Here is a 19,812-nt window from a genome sequence, read left to right on the forward strand (position 1 = left end):
ATTATGCACACACACAGTAGTGTAGAATTCTCCCAGGAGTAAATAAGTTAAGTGTTTGCACTTAGCTCTAGATGACTTCCTGGCAACTACTTTAGTAAACATGCAGCTAACTAACTTAAAGGCATCTAATAAGAGTCTTTTCAGAAATTAATTTTTGTCTATACATTTCCATTACTTACCTGGGTGCATGAATACTAATTACTCCCAGATTAGCCCTACCATTTTCATCTGTTTTATGTTGTTGGCTTGAAGGAATGATCTGTCAAGAGAGTTGAACGTTGTCAAGACATTTTTTTCTTTTAATGAGACAGAAGTCTTATATTACACCAAAAATAGAGTTTTCCCTTTTTCTATCATACTTTATTTCAACTCAATACCTTTCCTTGTATTCTGACAATACAGCTCATTTTTTTATACTGTGCCTCTCCTGACTCTTATGATTTAATGAAGATTTTCACAGGTTCTGGAATATCCTTGACCAGTTTTTAAGACAGTTTTTAAGTCATTTTGTCTGACTAAGCAGATTTTGGTTTAAGTAACTGGTTCATATATTTTACTATGGTTATATGTTTTGTTATATTCTGATGTCAATTTAGTTATTCTGTAGTATATGCTAATTGGGCTATATTTTAAGCTGCTTGCTCAAATGGCCTCCCACTTCTCATTTGTATCTATTCTAGATTTGTTTAGAGTTTTTTGAGGGTGATTACGATACGGAATGTTACAGACATAACTGGTATATATGGCTATGAAATAAAGATATACTACGTACACATACTACTACAAATCCGCATGCCCAGTGGAATACACAAAGGGACCAGTGCTCAAAAAACCTGCCAATTGCATACCACACCAATTCACTATTAACCGAGTGTAAGGACTGAGAACTTATTTGAAATTCCTGTTGGCAGCTTCTCCCCTCATTCAAAACAAATGGGTAATGCCTCTCACCTGTGGAATTTAGAGGTAGGCCAATGTTATTGCTGAGAAGTAGCAAGTAGTGATTCCCAGAAGTAGCATGAGAAAGGATAAAGAATTTTAATCCAGCAGAATAACAGGCAGAATAGAAGTTATCCCATATAAAGGCAAAAGCTTTGTAAATTAAGGGAATTTGGAAACCAATCCAGTAGTACCTTTCTTCCAAAGATGCCTCTTCAGAGGAACAGAAACCTATTTTGTCAGTTTTTCTCATACGAGGTTCAGACATGTTCTTCTCACACGCCACAGCAGATCTTGTAGAAGGAATCCTGATTCCCTCTGTGAATGGTTTCCCAAATGCCTATCAGACCAACTGGTGCAACATTAATATCTAGCAACTTTGAAAACCTAAGGCCTTGACAGTTTGGATGGAATCAAAACGGTACATTTGCCACATGTACTTTGTAGGTTCAAGATGTAACTGTAGATTTCTAGGGATGCCCATTTATGCTATGACCTCGCAAAGGAGTGCTAAGGATTGTAACAAAATGATGAAAGAACGATTTCCCAAGAATTGTGGAAAGAACATCATACTTTGGGCAGAAAGCTTTCTGAAGCTATGACGATATTTTCCCCAATAGCAGCAGTGTATATTTTGTATAGAGAGAACAAATAACAAAGAATGTCTTTCAGAGGCAATGGCAACTAAAAAGGCAAGCAACAGGCTTGTCTAATCTGCCATTTTGTTTAGTCTTGATGCCTCAGACTCAGATAGGGAGTCCAGTACGCCTGCATAAAGAACAACACTAATGCTGGTACCCTATTTCCTATGATGTTTAGGTGTAGGACTTCAACCAATCAGCCTGGGAAAACTCTAGAATAGATGAGATCACAAGAATTTTGTGATTATTATTTGTATTCTGGTAGCATCTAAAGTCCAGTGCTCACTGTGCTTGGCACTGTACAAATGACAGTCCCTGCCTCAGAGTTCTTTATGGATTCCATAATGTATGAATGAGGCTAACAGAAAATCTTTGTTGAACCACACTTCCCTTCCAATGTCCAGACTGTGAACTGTAAGTGGTCCAGGTCTGGGTGGAGGTGTTCCTGCTTTAAGGGGCCTAGTCGTTTCTGCAGGGGCAATTGAGGTTCCTTGGCTCTCAAATCCAAACACGCGCTTTCAGGGCCAACACAAAACTAGGAGTACTTCAGCACACTCTTCGGTTTCCTTTATATGAACTTCCCTGAAAAGCAGTGGATTCTTCTCTGCCCAGGATATTATTTCCATTGTATCAGAGAAGCTTCAAGTTCTTGTTACTCTCTGGTTTTGGAAGCGGTAAAAACATTCATGCTTCAGATCACAAGCCAGACTAACAAAAGTAGGAGATAACTTCCCCTATTCCAAGCTTTCTGTAACTACCCACCACTGGTTTTCTTACACCTTCCTCTGCTTCAGGTACTGGCCACTCTCAGAAGCCACCTACTGGACTTACTAGACCACTGGTCTGTTTCTGTATGACCATTCCTATGTTTTTGATCAGACACTTCACTGATAGAGCTTTCAAAGTGAACTAAACAGGATGTCTATTCTGTGATTTTGGAAACCTGTACATCACAGAAGTGTGCTTGAGAGAACTGGATGATTTCCTTTTTTGAGTGACACATCATAATCCCATAGTTATGTTTTCCAGGTATGCACTCAACCCTGCGATGCTTCCTTCCATAGTGAGTATTTCAAGGGTCTAGAGTGCAAATTGGACTGGCTTTTTATAGTTTATATTTACCTGTGCACAAACAAATGTTCAGACATGACTGGAAATAATGTCTAATTTTGACTGCATACGCCGAATGATTTCAGGTATTCGGAAGGAATTTCTAGAGGCACATATTTAGAAACCCCATTTAAGGGGGTGATACTGGTGTGTGGAACCGGCAATCCTAGCTGAAGGAGATAATTGCCAAAAAAAAACAACTGTTGTAAAGATTTGTATTTTTCCAAAATCTTTCCTCTGTTGGTAAAATTATGGCCAGAGTCATGCCTATTTTGACCCTGGGATGAGCAATTCTCTGCATTAGGTTCAAAAAGTTTGTCTTGATTTTGTACAACTGGTAGGTTTGAATCCTTTCTGGGAGCTGATAAGTTAGATGTGAGTCTGTTTTTCTGGACAGGACACTGATAGACACGTTGTCCATGTATGGTTACAGATGTGTAACTTGCAGTCTGAAACCTGTTGTGGCTACCACCAGCCATTTCTGAAGATTCTGGGTGCAAAGAGTAGATCAAAAGGGAGAGTTTTGTACAGGTATTGTAAGCTCTTACACACACACAGGTATACACCTAGCCTTTGTCACTCACAACTTCTTGATTTGTGGAGAAAGTTCATTTAAGTCTTTGTTAAGAGCTTCCCCAGATTCTTCCCTCTGCTAATGCTGTGATTTCCAAACTTTTTAGTACTGCAGCTCCTTACAGATATTTTAAAATTAGTGCCTCCCCAAATCCTTTTTTTTTTTTTTTTATAAAAAAGGCACTGACTTAGGACACTATATTCAAAAGTTCAAAACACTAGATTCAAGAAGGATGGTTTTGCGATTTTATTTAACCACATACAGTTTAATATAATCCGATTAAATCTGTGTTTTTAAAACTAAAATGTGAAAATATGGATTTTTTGGCATGTTTGCACATAGCTTAAGATTTCAGTGAGAAAAGCAGGCCTGTTTCGAACTGCATAGTTGTGCAATGTTTGGCTGAATCTCTAATGGAAAATGACTTGGGTCATGTGCTAAATTTCAGCGATTTCTGTGTTTAGTTTTCAGAGGTCTTTGCTGAAAACCCAGACTCACAGAGATAGCTGGGAGTGAATGGAAGCAATACTTCCATAATTTCATCACTGAGTTCTTTATACTCTCCTTTAACAGAAATCCAGAATTCCTGTTTTTTTTAATTTGAAAACTCTGGTCTTCATCATGTGATCACTTGACAATTTTAGGAGATGTTCCTAAGCAAGATACTTAAGGTTGAAATGGAGTCAACTGTTACGAACAATGGGTTTCAAATCCAATGAGTATCTGGAGATTCATGGTCAGCTCCAGAAAACTGAGGGAGGGTTAAGGTGTCTCTGTATTCTCACCTGCTAATTTCGCTAATGTTTCCTCAAACATCCTCACATCTGCAAATTCGTATGCCAGGGAATATGTTTGGGATGACTGATGAATATTCATGGGTGTAAATTGACTTTCTTGTAGCCACTGAGTCAAGAGCTACTGCTCTTGTTACTAATCACAGCAGGACTCATGAAAAATTGCCTAAAGAATATTTTGCATACCACTGTAAGCATGTGACCAGAATGCATACCCGACACCTTTACACTCAAGGTAAGGATCAAATCCCGACAATGAGCCATTTGCTTGGAATCAAGGATGTTTTCCTTGGTAAGTACAGAAAAACTTTCGGGCTGAATGTCTATAGTCAAGGCTTTGAACTCTGTTTATTGTCTCCTCACTCTCATATCCATGGGATCTTTAGGAAGAAAGCTCCCTTCTCAAGGGACTTAAATTCACAAAACTTAAGAAATTTTTTATAAAAAGATAACATTTCAGTTTAAATTTGGTTTTAACCCAGGACCCCATTTGGATCTTAAAATGTCCTCGAAGGGGGTGCATACAAGAAACGCTTTATCAAATAATGCTTGAAGAGGAAAAGACAGTTACCTTTTCCGTAACTGGTGTTCTTTGAAATGTGTTGCTCATGTGTATTGCACAATAGGTGTGTGTGCTCGCCACGTGCACTGGTGTCGGAAGTTTTTCCCCTAGCAGTACCTGTAGGGGAGCGCCCCTAGCGACCCCTGGAGTGGCGCCTTCATGGTGCGATATAAGGGGCGCTGCACGCTCCCCCCACTCTCAGTTCTTTCTTGCCAGACAACTCCGACAGAGGGGAAGGAGGGCAGGATGCGGGCATTTCTTATAGTCCCGTGACTTTTTATAAGGGGGCTCGTATTTAGAGTGGGTGGCCTGGGTGGGAGCTTGCTGCGGCTTAAACTTAGGTCTAGCCAGAGACGGAACATAGAAGCCAGGAGTCTTAAGCGTAGTGCAGGAGTCTTTCAGGCCTTGGAGTTTTATGACCATCTGTTCCGCAAACAGAGCCCTGCCGTCACACGGGAGGTCCTGCTAGCAGTTCTGCGCCTCACTGGAGAGCCCAGACAGCAGGAGCCACGACGCCCTTCTCATGGACACTGCTGAGGCCATGGATCGTGCAGCTGTGTCCGCCGCATCTGATGCTGCCTGCAAGGTTGCCCTGGCAGCCGCTGTGCCCTCCTCCACCAGAGCTTTGAACTCCTTCCTGTCACACTCCTGGAGGGAGTCCTCGAACTTGGGCAGAGAGCCCCACAGATTGAACTCATACTGGCCCAGGAGAGCCTGAGGGTTCACCACCCGTAACTGGAAGCTCGAGGACGAATAAATTTTTTTCCCAAATGAATCCAGCCTCCTTGAAGCTTTATTTGTCAGAGTGAGGGCTGGTTGGCCCTGCCGTTCTCTGTGGTTGACCGACTCGACCACCAGGGAGTTAGAGGCAGGATGGGTGTATAGGTATTCGTGTCCCTAGGTGGGCACAAAATATTTGCATTCCGCTCTCTTAGAGATGGGGGGGGGCAATGAGGCTGGGATTTGCCACAAGGCATTTGAAATTTTTGCCACCCCTTCGTGGAGTGGCAAGCCCACCCTGCCTGGTATCCAAGCGGACAGGACATTAAAAAGGGAGTCTGAGGGCTCCTCCACCACCTCTGCCTAAAGGTTGAGGTTTGATGCCACCCTTTTCAATAGGTGGGCTTTAGATTCCTCCTGCCGGACAGAGGGGCCGTTATCGCTGTAAAGGGGAGGGCGAGGAGGCGGGCACGGTAATTTGTGTGTCCATTGGCAATGGAGGATCCACCACCTGGTCGCTCTCCGGGCACGGCGCCGAAGATGCACGTCCTACCGACTCCTTCCTCGGAGGCCGGGAGCAGGAGGCCAACAGCTGTTCCGAGGCTTCGGCCACCGAGCGAGACTCCACCGGGGGCTGCATCGGGGGTCACAGTGCCCACTGATACCACTGTGCTGGCCACGGGGCCCGGTACCACTGCACCTGCTGTGGCACCGGCGGAGGAGGCTGTTCGGCCTGGCTGGCCTGACCCATCGATGGACAACTACGAAGGGAGGCCGGGCTGATGTATGACCTGCCGCTGTGCCTGGACCGGAAGGAGTGGCGGCACCGTGAGCTATGCCCACCACGAGACCGTGATCCTGACGTGGAGGAATGGTACCACCGGTAGCAGCTGCTCTGCGATTGGCTTCGGCAGCCGGATCCGCGTCAGCGAGGCGATCGATGCCCAGGGCTGTGGGAGCAGTGCCGTAGCGGGGTCCTGGAGTGAAACAACGAACGGGAATGGTGTCAATGTTTGTGTTGTGACAGGCTACAATAGCCCCTCTGAGACGAGGACCTTCGGCATCATCTGCCTCGGTCCCGTCGGTGTCCGCTCCTCAAGGCGGAGCGGTGGCTGGAGTCCCTGTCAGTCGGAACCCAACCAGACAACCTGGTGGGGGTTGATAGCGACCTGCATGGACTACGCACAGGACGGTTGCTGAGCGGCGAATGACATCAGAAACATTCCCTCGACAGTAACCGGTACCGAGTCGGGGGCAACTGTGGAGATCCCAGCGGCGGCTTGCCTCTGATCACAGGACCAACATTGGCGGTGCTCCTGATACCGGCATGGACATAACGTCCTGGGCCACTTGCAGGGCCTCTGGCATGGAGGGCATCCGGACATCTGGAGAAGCCTGCTCCGAATGGGCTAGGGTACTCCGCTTGACCTGAGACGGAGGCCTGGAGGCCGATGGGGACCAAGGACTGCCTAACATGGGTCTAGCCTCTCCCCCAGTCTTACTCCAGTGCCACGGCGGAGAAGGCCTCTTCTTAGCTTCTTGGTGTGCACCACGAACGGGAAGCGGTGTCAACTGGTAGATGGCACCAGGGGATCTCAGTGCACCGACACCGCGGTACCCAGTGCCGACTTGGAGGGGCGCGCCGGAATCAGGGTGGCCCGGAGCCTAACATCTCTCTCGGTCCAAGGCTTGAACAACTTGCAAATCTTGCAGCGATTGCTGAGATAGGTTTCACCCAAACAGTGTAAACAGTCCGCATGTAGATCACTCACTAGCATTGGTCGCCTACAAGTGTTGCACGACTTAAAACCCGGGGCGCGAGGCATGTCCCAGCCCAGGCGCACTAACTAAACTAAACTAAAACTAATCAAACTATTAACTACAGGTACTATACACTGAACGAACAAGAGTTCTGGGGAAGAGCTGCAGCAAAGCTGGAGCAGAGCAGTTCCGAAGTACCTTCACTGGTGGCAAGAAGGAACTGAGGGTGGGGAGAGCGTGCAGCGCCCCATATACCGCACCATGGAGGCGCCACTCCAAGAGTCGCTAGGGGCGCTCCCCCTATGGGTACTGCTAGGGGAAAAACTTCCAGCACCGGTGCATGTGGCAAGCACGCACACCTATTGTGGAATACACATGAGCAATCACTCGAAGAAGAAGGTATTTTATTAATAATATCAATGAATTCCTTGCAAACCACTGGCTGCCTTTCTTTGGAAAGCTATGCAGATTTTTGGGTTTCTTTTTCTAGTGGTAACTGTAGGGTAGTTCCCCAGGCTATTTACAGGAGGGGTAGTATGCTATTCGGACCATTCAGCCGAAACAGGTATCGGGACCAATATCCTGATTGTGGGAATAACCTGTAGATGGCCCTAGGAACCTGTAAAGATGTCTGCCTCTTCCCAGGCTAGCTTAGACCCATGTAAAGTATTTGGGGAGAGATCTAGTACCACTCAGAGCTTTATTCCATTTGGAACACAGGTAGCAATTTCCCACTTCCCCCCATAACCTCACAATGGTGCAGCTGCATGGGGAATGGAAATCTTATGTGCCTTGGTTCTGGGCAAAGACTGCCTGAAGTGCTCCTTAAGCTTTAATGTAGAGCTAGCCTATTGAGAGGGAGATGGGCAACCCTCTCCCCAACTGTGAACCCCTTTCCCTGGCAGAGTGAAGGTCTATGGGCTGAAACCCAGACAAGCACAATTCCCCATTGCACTGCTGCTGAGACAGGGCTTCATAGGAATAACAGGCTTCTTTGCATACCCAGACATGCTGCAGGACACAGAAGAGGCAAGTTGGGAAAGCAAAGGAGAAAAAGTTTAAATCATAATTTTTACAGGACTTGCTCATTAACAATACGAATCACTTCCTTATGAAAGGGATGCTTGGCTTTTGTCTTTTTGACACTCAGAGCCTTTGGAGTTTGCAGACTTAGCCCTGAGCAGGCTGTGAGAAGTTCTCCTCTTTGCGGGAATCCTCATATTCCTGGTCAAGCCTCCCATGGTGGAGTCACAGCTTTGGGCAGGGGAGCAGAGGCCCCAGCATGGCAGTCTGACTCAAAGCCCTAGGCCATGACAAAGCAAGGCCAGGTGGATTGTAGCAGCAGGGTATAGCTGTCCTTTGAGGCACCTGAAAAACTGCCTGTAGCACCTCTTGGACTTGACTCAATGCTTGCAAAGCTTCTTTGCTGTGACAGTAGAGGGAAGAGGGAACCCACTGTTGTACCAAAGAAACCAGAGGTTACAGCCTCAATATTCTGGTGATTCCTCAGTGAAGAAGAGAGGAGCTAGAAGGTGAAATAAAATCATCCAGCATGAAAATGAATAAAAATTGAAGTTAAACAACAAAGTATTTCGGAGAAACGGAACCATCACATCTTCCCTGGTGTCTCTCTTACACAACTGCAAACCCTCCTCCCAAACTTCTATAATGCTTATAACTTTTCAATACAAAATTATGCAGCACATTGAAAGATTAAAAATTTGGAAACCGCATAAACTGAACTAAGTATTAATAAATAACAGAAGAAATACTGTAGTGATTGCATTATTCATTTTCATATTTATTTCAGTATAAACCTCCAATTTTAAATTTATCTGTAGCTGATGCAGAACCTCCAGTAAACTTGTTCTGCCCACAAAGGCAAAACATTTTGTGACCTGAGTAGAAGGGTGTAGTTTAACTCTGGAGCCTTCAGCACCAAATTCCACAGATGAGGAATTACCCATTTGTGATGAATGAGGAGAGAAGCTGTGCAGCAGAAAAAGAATATCTTGTATATAAGCAAAAACTAGCACACATTAAAAATAGACAAAAATCAGGGTTATCCAACTTTTTCATAATGTGGACCACATTTTAATAAAGAGATCATCTCCATCCCATTTGCAAGTGTGAAGACCATCTTACAAATATATTTCCATAATATCCTAGTGGCAACAACAGCAATTGCTTACACACAGCTAAGCTGTCTCCTCCTCATTTCCACTTGATCTTCACTGCAAAGAGCCTTGATCTCAGCATTAGAAGAGGGAAACAAGAAGGGAAGCCAGAATTATGTAGCCTGCCAGCTTTTTGCAGACCATCAGACAGTTCTCGATGGGCTACAGTTTGGGAAATCCTGAACAAGGTGATTATGTACCATATTACTGACTCTGTTCTTTATTGTCATTTGGTAAGTTACTTAAGTACAAAACTGAAGACTAAGTAAAAGTAGTAATAAGAAGAAATGTAAGGAATATGGAGAAGGTACAGAGAAAGGCCCAGGGAGAGAAAGTTAAAAAAAAAGTTACAAATGAATAGCATAAATTATTAGTTTAGTTACTGTATTTAATTTTAGTTAACAAGAAAAAACACTGTGGAATCTGTGATGGGAATTATTTTTTATTATTTATTGTATGTTATTACCGTAGAAGATTATTCTGCTCTTTTTTGCTGGCATATTCACATCTGTACTTTAAAATTCCTCAATATATTTTTAAAAAGGAGAAACTAGATAGAGATGTAGGGAGGTGATGTAGCTATGTCTTGGTAGATGATATTTATGAGCTTTGATACATAAAAGCTGCCAGGACATCTTCTAAGCTCTCATTTTACCTTTAAGTTGCTAGCCTTTACAAGACTGATTTTGACATTTGGTTCAGGAGATGGATTTTCCCACTGATCACAGAGCTGAACTATCAGAGGCTTCTGCAGTTCTCTGCCATTAATTATTGCAATAGGCTGAAAAAGATACAAATATATATATTTTTTACTTTATTGTAAATAGAATGCGTCAGACAATCATTACAGGGGTGTGAGCAAGAACTACCCTCCTCCTCCCAACAAATCATGACCAAGGAACATGAGGCCATGACTTCCATTAGCTGCCTCCTAAATTAGGCTGCCTATGGTAGAGCATTAAAGCCCCAGTGGAGGCAATGCATGGGGGATCAGGTATGTTGGGTCACATGCACCTCAGATTGCTTGGTCACATGGTGCAGCCGGGACCCCTCCCTGCAGGGCGCTGAGCCAACTGCTACACACAAAATGACCAGATGGTCACAGTCTAGTTCAAAACACACAGGTATCCTGTAATGGGGTGTGGCAGGGCCAAAAGACTTCCAGCAAGGGGCCTCAGAGGGTCTGGTATACCCTGTCACATATCCATATTAATAGGGGCACTGGTGGAAGCTTAAATTGCTTCTGTCTATACTATACTGTCTTGTAGAGATAGTGAACTTTGATCTCCCGGGCTGTTATGTTGTAGAAACTTTCAGGAATACTGAATACAGGCAAGTCTCATCTTATGCGGGGGTTCCGTTCCGCGGTTAGCGCGTAAAGCAAAAACCGCGTATAGTCAAAATTACATTGAGTTCAATTGCGGGCGGAATCGCCCTCACTACAGGTACAGTATTAAAATGGTTATTTTTTTGTTTTGTTTTTGCCATGTAAAGCTGAAATCGCGCATGTTAAATGCGCATAAGATGCAACAGACCTGTATACTATACTGAAAGAAAAACTCAACAGATTTCATCTTTGCTCCTTATACTTCAAAAACTCTGGAAATATAAAAAGCTGGTATTAAATCCTTTGGAACTGAACCAAAAGAAACTGACTCACCTCCCCTAATTCTGGCCAATCCATAAGGTGTAGTTTAACTGGAGGTCCTGAAGTCAAATTTACTCTGAGAAAATCAGAAAATTCACGCCAAGCAAAACACAATTCTTTACTTCCAGGAGGACCTGGATAAAACCTAATACCTTTGACTGCCATGGTTTGTGTACTTTCCTATTAAGAAACAGAAGTGTAACATGTTTTTAGTAAAAGCAAAGCGAAATGTAATTTATTCTTTTTTCAGATTTAAAAATGTGACTTACTATTTATATACACTGGATGCCAGTCTTTTTGTTGTACATTGAATAATAAATGAAAAGATTATATTGCAATGTTTGATCTCTGTTAAAATGTCAAGGTATTTTGGGATATGCAAATAAAGTGACTGATTTTAAGCTAATTCTACATATTCTTAAGACATCTATCTTCATAGTAAATGGGTTTTTATCTAATTATTTTTATGCATGATACCTAAGGACAGGTCATACCGAAAAACAACCATGCAAAACTGTCAAAAATGTATAAGCCCAGACACAATATATATTTGCTTGTCTTAGCATGATGACTCAACATGAAAAAACAAATGATAGCTTATTCCCAGTCAAAATAAATAACTCACTCAAATGAAGGAGCAGAATATTTAAAGGCTGTGTTAAAATCAAATACTAGCATACATTAAATTAAACTGCCCAAGACAGAAAGCAAGATCAGCCACTTGTCTTTATTGCCCGAACCCATAAAAATGAAAAGCAGGTTGAGGATCTCAATTTATTCAAACAAACTACAGCAGAGCTATTGCATGCAATAATAAATGCTAAAAGCTCCTAAATACAATTATTTAGGACCTACACGTGGAGCCACACCAAAAAAAAAAAAAAAAAGGGGGGGGGAGGGGATTCTGTAACACAACTGTATGGGACAGTGTATAAATTTCCTTCCCCTTATTTTTGTTGTTGTTTGCCATTGAAAATTAAATTAAGTTCTATTTGACGGAAATTCTACGTAGCAGGATTTTGTATCTTTATGCTAGAAATTAAGAAAAAATACAATTCACATCAATTGGAAAATAGCAAAACATTTTAAAGGAAAACAAGGAACATGAAACATGATATTAAGAGTTGAAAAAGTCACAAAATTTAGTTAGTTCACTGATCAATGATTGAACACTGAAAGAAACTGCATTTACAATACATATGCTAAAATTGTTTTACACAACACCAGCTTGGAAAGAGAAAGAAAGACTATTAACCAGGCAATGACTGATATATTTTACATCAACTTCAGGCAAAATGAAAGAAACAAAATGGAACTTTTGTTTCAGATGTTAGTTTTCTGAGAAATTGGCTTAGAGGAAATCTTATATGCGTCACTGTACATTTTTATGTAATTACATATAGGCATAATCACACAACAGTCCATAATTATTTTATCAGCAACTAGAGTCCACATTTTGAAAAGTTAAAGCAAACATCTGTTTCTGCACCCTAAACCTAACACAAATCACTCTTTGCTTTCTACACATCAATTTATACATTTTTGAGGAAATTTGCTCGCTCTAGCAAATCCTTCTGCCAAGTCCACTATGTCCTGGGTATTTCCAAGAAGATGGACTTTTAGAAGAACTTGGGGTAACAAGTTCTTCAGTCACACAGAGACAAGCTGAGACCTTGCAATTCCAGAAACTTAAGGGTGGCAGAGGCATTGAAAAATACTTGGATCATCTCTATTAGCGACTCAGTAATGCATCTAATTGTCTCTATCTAGCCATTATGTCTTCTTATTCTTTTTTTTCCCCACACCAAACATCCCTACATCCACAAAGCACAACACAAAAGACTGAATGAGAAAATTACTTAAAAAAAATAAACTGATACCTAGAAGCAAGAGACAGAAAAAGGAGCATGGACTAAGAACAGGTCAAATGACTAAAAGTTTGAAGCATAACCTGAAAAATGAGATTTGTTGTATAGCTGCAGCAATGGCATGGAGATTTATCATCAGTAGTAAAAAAGGAACTTAAGTTGCTGTATTCCCTAGTTGTAACAGGCACATGGGATACAGTTTAATAGATCTCTAAGATCACCAGACTCTTTTAACCTATCAAAAAGAGAATTTAGACTTTTTCCAATTTTGATTAAATTTCTGCTGGGTGACAAATAGTTTTATTATAAATCAATTGCTACATGCTGGCAACACCACACTGTATGACATCTTAGAAAGTATTTCTGACTACCTACCTGCCACGTAGTTTTCAAATTTGATTTATCCAGCCCATTCCCAGAAACTCCTAAGGAATTTATGCAAGAGGCTGAGAGGGTCTGAATTTGATTCCCATACTGGTCTGTAACCATCACATCTATTAAAAAGAAGAAAGCTTATTTTTCCAAAAAAATCTGTAACTGAACAACGTCCTCTTTAATAAGACAAAGTATGAACATGCACAAAATCTATATATGTATAAACTCGATCATAAGCCGGTTTGTTTATAAGCCGACCCCCCCAAGATGGATAAGTAAAAATGAAAATTTTTTATGACCCATTCATAGGTCGACCCTATAATTCAGGAGTCAGGAAACTTTGGCTCCCAGGCCATCAGGATAAGCTGCTGGTGAGCCGAGATGGTTTGTTTACCTCAAGTGCCCGCAGGCATGGAGGTAAACCTACATAAACAAAGTGTCCCGGCGCACCAGCTGCTTACCCTGACGGGCCGGGACAGCAACTGGTGGGGAAACGTTTTTTGGGGGGAGGGGTGGAGAAGCTGGGGGTCAGGGGAGTAACCCCTGTGACCACCCCCCACATGACCCCACCCCTAGCTTGGGACCCCCTACACTCTCCCCATCCCATCCCTTCCCACCTTATCTGGGGAGGGCCAGGGGAGGATGTCTCTGGCCCGGCTGGAGCTGCTCTGGTAGGATGGGCAGCACGGCCTCAGCCTGCTCCGGCGGGCCAGACCGGGCGGCACGGCCACAGCATGTTCCAACGGGCTGGGCTGGGCGGCACGGCCGTAGCATGCTCCAGCAGGCCGGGCGGCGCGGCCACAGCCTGCTCTGGGGGGCGGGGCCTAGCGGCATTGCTGCAGCCTGCCAGCCCCGGAGCTGCAGCTGCTTTGGAGGCTGGGGGGAGAGCAACGTGGTCAGAAGCAGAGAGGCTCTGGCCCCGCCTCTTCCCTTCTGGCTCTGCTGCCTCTCCTTGCTCCCTCCGTTGGGGGGAGGGGCTGTGTCCCACCTCTCCCTCTCTCTATACCCATTCATAAGCCGACCATCTGGTGCTTCCCTTTTTCACTAAAAAAATTCGGCTTATGAATGAGTATAAACGGTAAATAGGAAATAGTGAAAAATGCATTCATTTACTCTAGCCATACCTGACAAGACGACTCCTTTCCCATTCACACACATTTACCTTTAGCAGGGCCGGCTCCAGGCACCAGCTTACCAAGCAGGTGCTTGGGACGGCCACTTCAGAGAGGGGCGGCATGTCCAGCTATTCGGCGACAATTCGGCGGACAGTCCCTCACTCCTGCTCAGAGCGAAGGACCTCCCACTGAATTGCCGCCGCAGATTGCGACCGCGGCTTTTGTTTTGTTTTGTTTGGCTGCGTGGGGCGGCCAAAACCCTGGAGCCAGCCCTGACCTTTAGCAGTAGATCATCTCTTAACTTGACATAGAATTAAAAGAGAAGTCTTCTTAATATTTAAACTCATGTGAGAACACATTAGAGCACTGACATGAGCTGTCTTATGCTGATTTTTTTCTTGCTTCATAAATGAAATGGGAGTTTTATTTCAAGATACACTTTTATATCCCCACAAAATGTTCCTAATATTTTTAATTTCTAGAGGTTAGTTAAGTAGATATTATCTGATATTTTTCAGACTATTTTGAGGTCATTTACACATTCAGCATACCTAAACTACTTGTATACTATAGAAAAAAACCCCTCTTTATCAGCTGAACAATTATCACAACATATTATTTCACTGACAGTTCTACCAATAAAATACCTCATAGCCAAACTTTTGTAGCATCATAGCCATGGGAATTGAAGTCATCAATGTATGCATAATAAAGACATTGAAATATGAGGTAAAAGCTGTGAAAAACATCAAAACTGAGGAATACTGAAAAGGCTGATGGTCTCCTCAACATGCCTATTTCCATTCAAATTAGGAGCCTCAGCCTTAAAATAAATTAATATAGAGATGACCAGATTTCTGAAATAGTATTCAAATTAAGAGGTTTTAGACAGCATGACTTAAATAAAATCTTCCTGATGATTTGAACTCCAGAGGGAGGAATATCAAGTAGACTAGGAATTCAGATTTACAGGTGGGTTTTGTCTTCTAGAAGATATTTGTAACACTACCTTTTCACTTTGAGCTGTGATAAACTCTTCCATACTAGGATTTTAATTTTAAAATGTACCTGCCTATTTTATATTGGACAACGTACTACAGAGTTTCTGCCACATGCTGTTTGTACAGATAACAGGATAATGAGAGATAAGGAAATATTTATATCCTACAATGAAGCATAGGACATGCAGGTACTCACCAATTTCACTTTGTAGCTCTTCACCCATCTGTAATGTATTTGGTCCTTTTAATTTGCATTTAATATGTTTAGGTTCATCAGGAAGTGGTCTAAATTGGCATACAAAATTGGCTTGTAGTTCTTCATTAAATCAATTACTTCAAACATATTTAACAAAAATAATTCATTTGCAAACAGAGTTTCAAAATTATATCCTTGCATATATTACAGACTCAAGTGCTTACATTTGATTTAGTAGTTGACAAACTTTTGAATTTTCACTTCAACCACAACCAGTGTGAGCACCGTATGCATGACAAAATACAATGATGTCAGGGAACTTGGTTAAAACTTGTTTTTCTACTAATCTGGCTACCAATACTTAGCATAGATGACATTGTTAATTGTGTTTTGTAACCAGGCTAAAGTCCAGCCTACTTTGCAATTTGGAACAGTATTTGTAACCAGATTAGGACAAAATAAATTGTACAAATGTCTGAATTAATTTTAAAACATATGTCTAGTTGTAAAATCCATTAGAATCTGGATCATGATAATATGCAGTGATATACAGACACAAAGATATCAAGATCTCATCTATAAAAAAAGGCACGTAGACCAGATTTTCCTTCAGCTCATTTTGGCTGAACCAATCTTATTGGATTGAGGAATTTATTTCTTCCTATAGTACACCTCTACCTCGATAGAACGCTGTCCTCGGGAACCAAAAAATCTTACCGTGTTACATCAAACTTGCTTTGATCCGCCATAGTGCGCAGCCCCGCCTCCCTGGAGCACTGCTTTACCTCGTTATATCCAAATTCGTGTTATATCGGGGTAGAGGTGTATGTATAATTGTACCACAAATAATTAGTGTGAGGAGCTTTAAAATTATATTTTTTTCTAAAAATAAATAAAATAAAAGTAAGTCGGTTTATTTACTGAATAGAGTTACTTTGTCTTCCACAGGTATTATGTCTGACCATGAACAGCTGAAGGAATCAGCATTCAGGTTGTTCTAAATGAGGCCATAAAATATTAATGACTAGCTTAAGCTATGTCTACTCTGTTTAGGATTGACCATTCTTCTCAGGGAGACATGGTAGGTGAGGTAATATTTTTTATTGGACCGACTTCTGTTACAGCTACACAGAACTTTTCCTTAGGTCTGGAAAAGGTACTCAGTGTCACAACTAAATACAAGGTTGAACAGATAGTTTAGTATAAGTAGTTAGCGCATATTCTAAGGGACCATTTAAGGTGAAACCTATATTTAGTTGTGACACTCTGAGGCTATGTCTACACTACACAGCTTTTAGCGACATGGCTGTGTCACCACAGCCATGCCACTAAAAGTCATCCAGTGTAGCTGCTGTTTGTCAGCTCTCCTGATGACAAAAAACTTCTACAACCAACGAGCAGCATTTCTGTTGTTGGCAGGAGAGCGCTCCTGCTGAATGTGCTGTTCACACTGGCATCTGTCGCGGCAAAACTTTTGTCTTTCAAGATTTGGGTTTTTTTTTTTAAACACCTCTGAAAGACAAAAGTTTTGTTGTTCACTTGCCAGTGCAGACATAAGCCTTAGTATCTTTCCCAGAGCTGAGGAAGAGCTCTGGGTAGTTCAAAAGCTTGTCTTTCTCATCAACAGAAGTTGGTCCAATAAAAGATATTACCTCAGCCATCTCATCTCTCTAACATCCTGGGACCAACACTTCTACAAGAACATTGCATACATTCTTCTCAGGGCTATTAAGCCTTGCTCCCGAGCTAGTCCTAGGGTTCATCTAGAGGGAGACTGGGAATAAATTTGTGATATTAATGGTGTATTGGCACCAAACAAGTCTTTGGGCTCCAAACAGTCAGCGCATTTGGCACTATGTAAAGAGACAACCATGTCTGACCAAAAAAAAAAATCTCTTCAGATGCAAATATAAGTTTATTTTACAAATAACTGTGCTTGAATCAGCTTCCTAAACACTTTTTGTTAAGAAGATTCCTATCAAGGGGAAGACAGAAGAATCACCTTCTCAGATAAGGAATAAACAATAAAGGTGATGGTCTCTATTGTTCTGTTTTGTTTCAGGAACAATAATTTGGTGTGTTTTTCAAGAATCTTTCTCCTGAAGAAGAATGGAGGCTACTATCTAATCAAAATAACTTACATCTATTCAAGTAATTTATTTTGCACTACAAGGTGTGCTAGTGTTTTACTATCACTTAAGATGAAACTCCTGCTTCAACTTTGTACAGTCTTGTGGCTTCAGGGTTGGCTACCATTTTGTATTTTGTGGATCTGGAGAACGTCTGATTGCTGCAAACCTACCTTGCAAAGATATTTTGACTTTTAGTTAATGTTTGTACACTGCTCTGAAGCCATGAAGTGCTGTAGATGCTGAAAGTCTGTTACATATTTAACAATCACTGTTTCCAATTGTAGGATACCCGTAACAATTTGCTCTGCACTAATGCGAATATTTCCCTTTTATTGTTGCTGTAACCAACAGAGAGAGGCCAATGCTTTTCAACAATCCTGTAACACAGACAACTGAAGCCTACCAACATCCTCCCTTTAAATACATTTATATTCACAAGTGATTGTCAAACTATGTACTGCCATACATGGATGCTTTACTTCACACACCATGTTCTTCTCTGCAATCAACATTTTTTGCTTTAGAATAGCCTATTTAATTCTTAATAAGTATAATCTCTTTCAAATATTTATATATTTTTCCCTTTTATTGAGAAAACACTAATTATTGTTTTTTAAAGGACAGTATTGCAACCCTTTACAAAAAGCATTATCAATAAAAATGTGTTTTAAAAGAACAGACCTGACTGTAAATGCACTCTCCAAAGATACATGGTCATCATGGAATGTAATTAGGCAATAACGCACATCTTTTACAGATGTTGGTACTTTGACATCAGGCAGTAGTCCCTGAATCATTTGCTCTCTGTTAATCCTGGGTGTCCAGTTAACCTAAAACCAAAATATTTATTAACTAATCACTGGCTATACAACATTCATCCCTTCATTTGTACATATACATTATGGTTTTCAGGACTGGACCGTGTATGTAAAAATATACACAGCAGTAGTAATCTTATTCATGAGAGCATTGAGTTTTTCCAACACTAACCTATGTTACCTGAACAAATACAGAAGTCTACTTTGAAGAGAACTTACATTCAGCCTGACTGCCTAAAATGTCCTGTTAACAGAGTCCCAATGCTCTAGAACCTTATCAAGACAAAATCTGAATCAATTCAATGGAGCTCTGCCTGGGTATCAAGCCCTACATCTATATATAGGAGGAAGAACATAAGGGAACATAAGTCCGTCATGAAGTTACAGGTTTGACACAAATCTGACCAGGCTACTGAATGTTGGGAAAGCCCCCAAAGCCAAGAGTATAGTTCTGGGGCAGGTATTACATGGATTAACATATTATACTGGAGAGTAGCTATGAAGAGTTGAGGAAGTTTTGCATTGGAGGAGGCAGGACTTTTATTTTATTTTATTTTTTAAAAAGGCTTGAAAATACTAACCTACTTTTCATAATGTATATTACTGCAAAAGATGTTCTCAATAAACCAAAGGGCCTATTCCGCAATTTTCACTCAGGCAAGATTCTTATTGAGTCTCAGCAGCCTTGAGGAACAAGAATGCCATACAAGCAAAGTAATGTTACTTTTATCAATTAATAAAATGTGTTATGTAATTAAAGTAATCTTAGTCTAAGACCTTTACTGTTGAGATAGTTTCTGGCATTACTGGTAACAGAATATGATGCATATTACGCAAGTCTTACTCAATTCAATAAAATGGTCATTAAGTGTCTTTACCCCCCTATGGACATAGTTTTAACATTTTATTGGATTTTTTAGAGATGAACAATCTTATTAAATGAGAAAAGTAACATTTCCATGTTTGTATAGTGCTTCAGATCTTCAAGGGGCCTGTGGCGGTATATTTATTCTACAATAAAATATCCAGGGCTGGCCTGTCAGTTAACTGGGGCTTGGGCTGTGGGGCTATAAAACGTTCAGGCTCGAGCTGGAGCCCAGACTCTGGGAGCGTGCGAGGAGGGAGAGTTCCAGAGCCAGGCTCCAGCCAAGCCCAAATGTATACTCTTCAACTTTACGGTCCAGCAGTCCAAGTCTGCTGACATGAACCAGCCATGGGAGTTTTATTGCAGAGTAGACATATCCAGAGACTATCAGTTGGAATGTTGCTCATGTACCTGATTTAAAAAAAAGAGAGAGAACAAACCCCTTGTAAAGAAGCCAGTACATTTTCTTCTTTACGTATTGTATATTCTACCAATTGTGTCCCATTTACTTTGAAT

General features: G+C 41.6%; 1 protein-coding gene across 3 annotated transcripts in view; it reads right to left on the bottom strand.

Annotated features, from left to right (window-relative positions):
- SMCHD1 (structural maintenance of chromosomes flexible hinge domain containing 1) overlaps positions 1 to 19,812 on the bottom strand; it is a 168,956-nt gene that overhangs the window by 53,874 nt on the left and 95,270 nt on the right. For all 3 annotated transcript variants that reach the window (XR_010598829.1, XR_010598828.1, XM_005310383.4), the window contains exons 26-31: positions 18,295 to 18,443; positions 15,482 to 15,570; positions 13,170 to 13,288; positions 10,939 to 11,106; positions 9,934 to 10,059; positions 180 to 259 (exon numbers count right to left, since the gene is read on the bottom strand). Coding sequence is in view for 1 of the 3 variants with exons in the window: in XM_005310383.4 (XP_005310440.2) it covers positions 180 to 259; positions 9,934 to 10,059; positions 10,939 to 11,106; positions 13,170 to 13,288; positions 15,482 to 15,570; positions 18,295 to 18,443 (731 nt within the window). In the remaining 2 variants the exon portion in view is untranslated. The remainder of the gene's footprint in view (positions 1 to 179; positions 260 to 9,933; positions 10,060 to 10,938; positions 11,107 to 13,169; positions 13,289 to 15,481; positions 15,571 to 18,294; positions 18,444 to 19,812) is intronic.

The sequence above is a fragment of the Chrysemys picta genome, chromosome 2 (assembly GCF_011386835.1).
Source record: "Chrysemys picta bellii isolate R12L10 chromosome 2, ASM1138683v2, whole genome shotgun sequence".
Lineage (NCBI taxonomy): Eukaryota > Metazoa > Chordata > Testudines > Emydidae > Chrysemys > Chrysemys picta.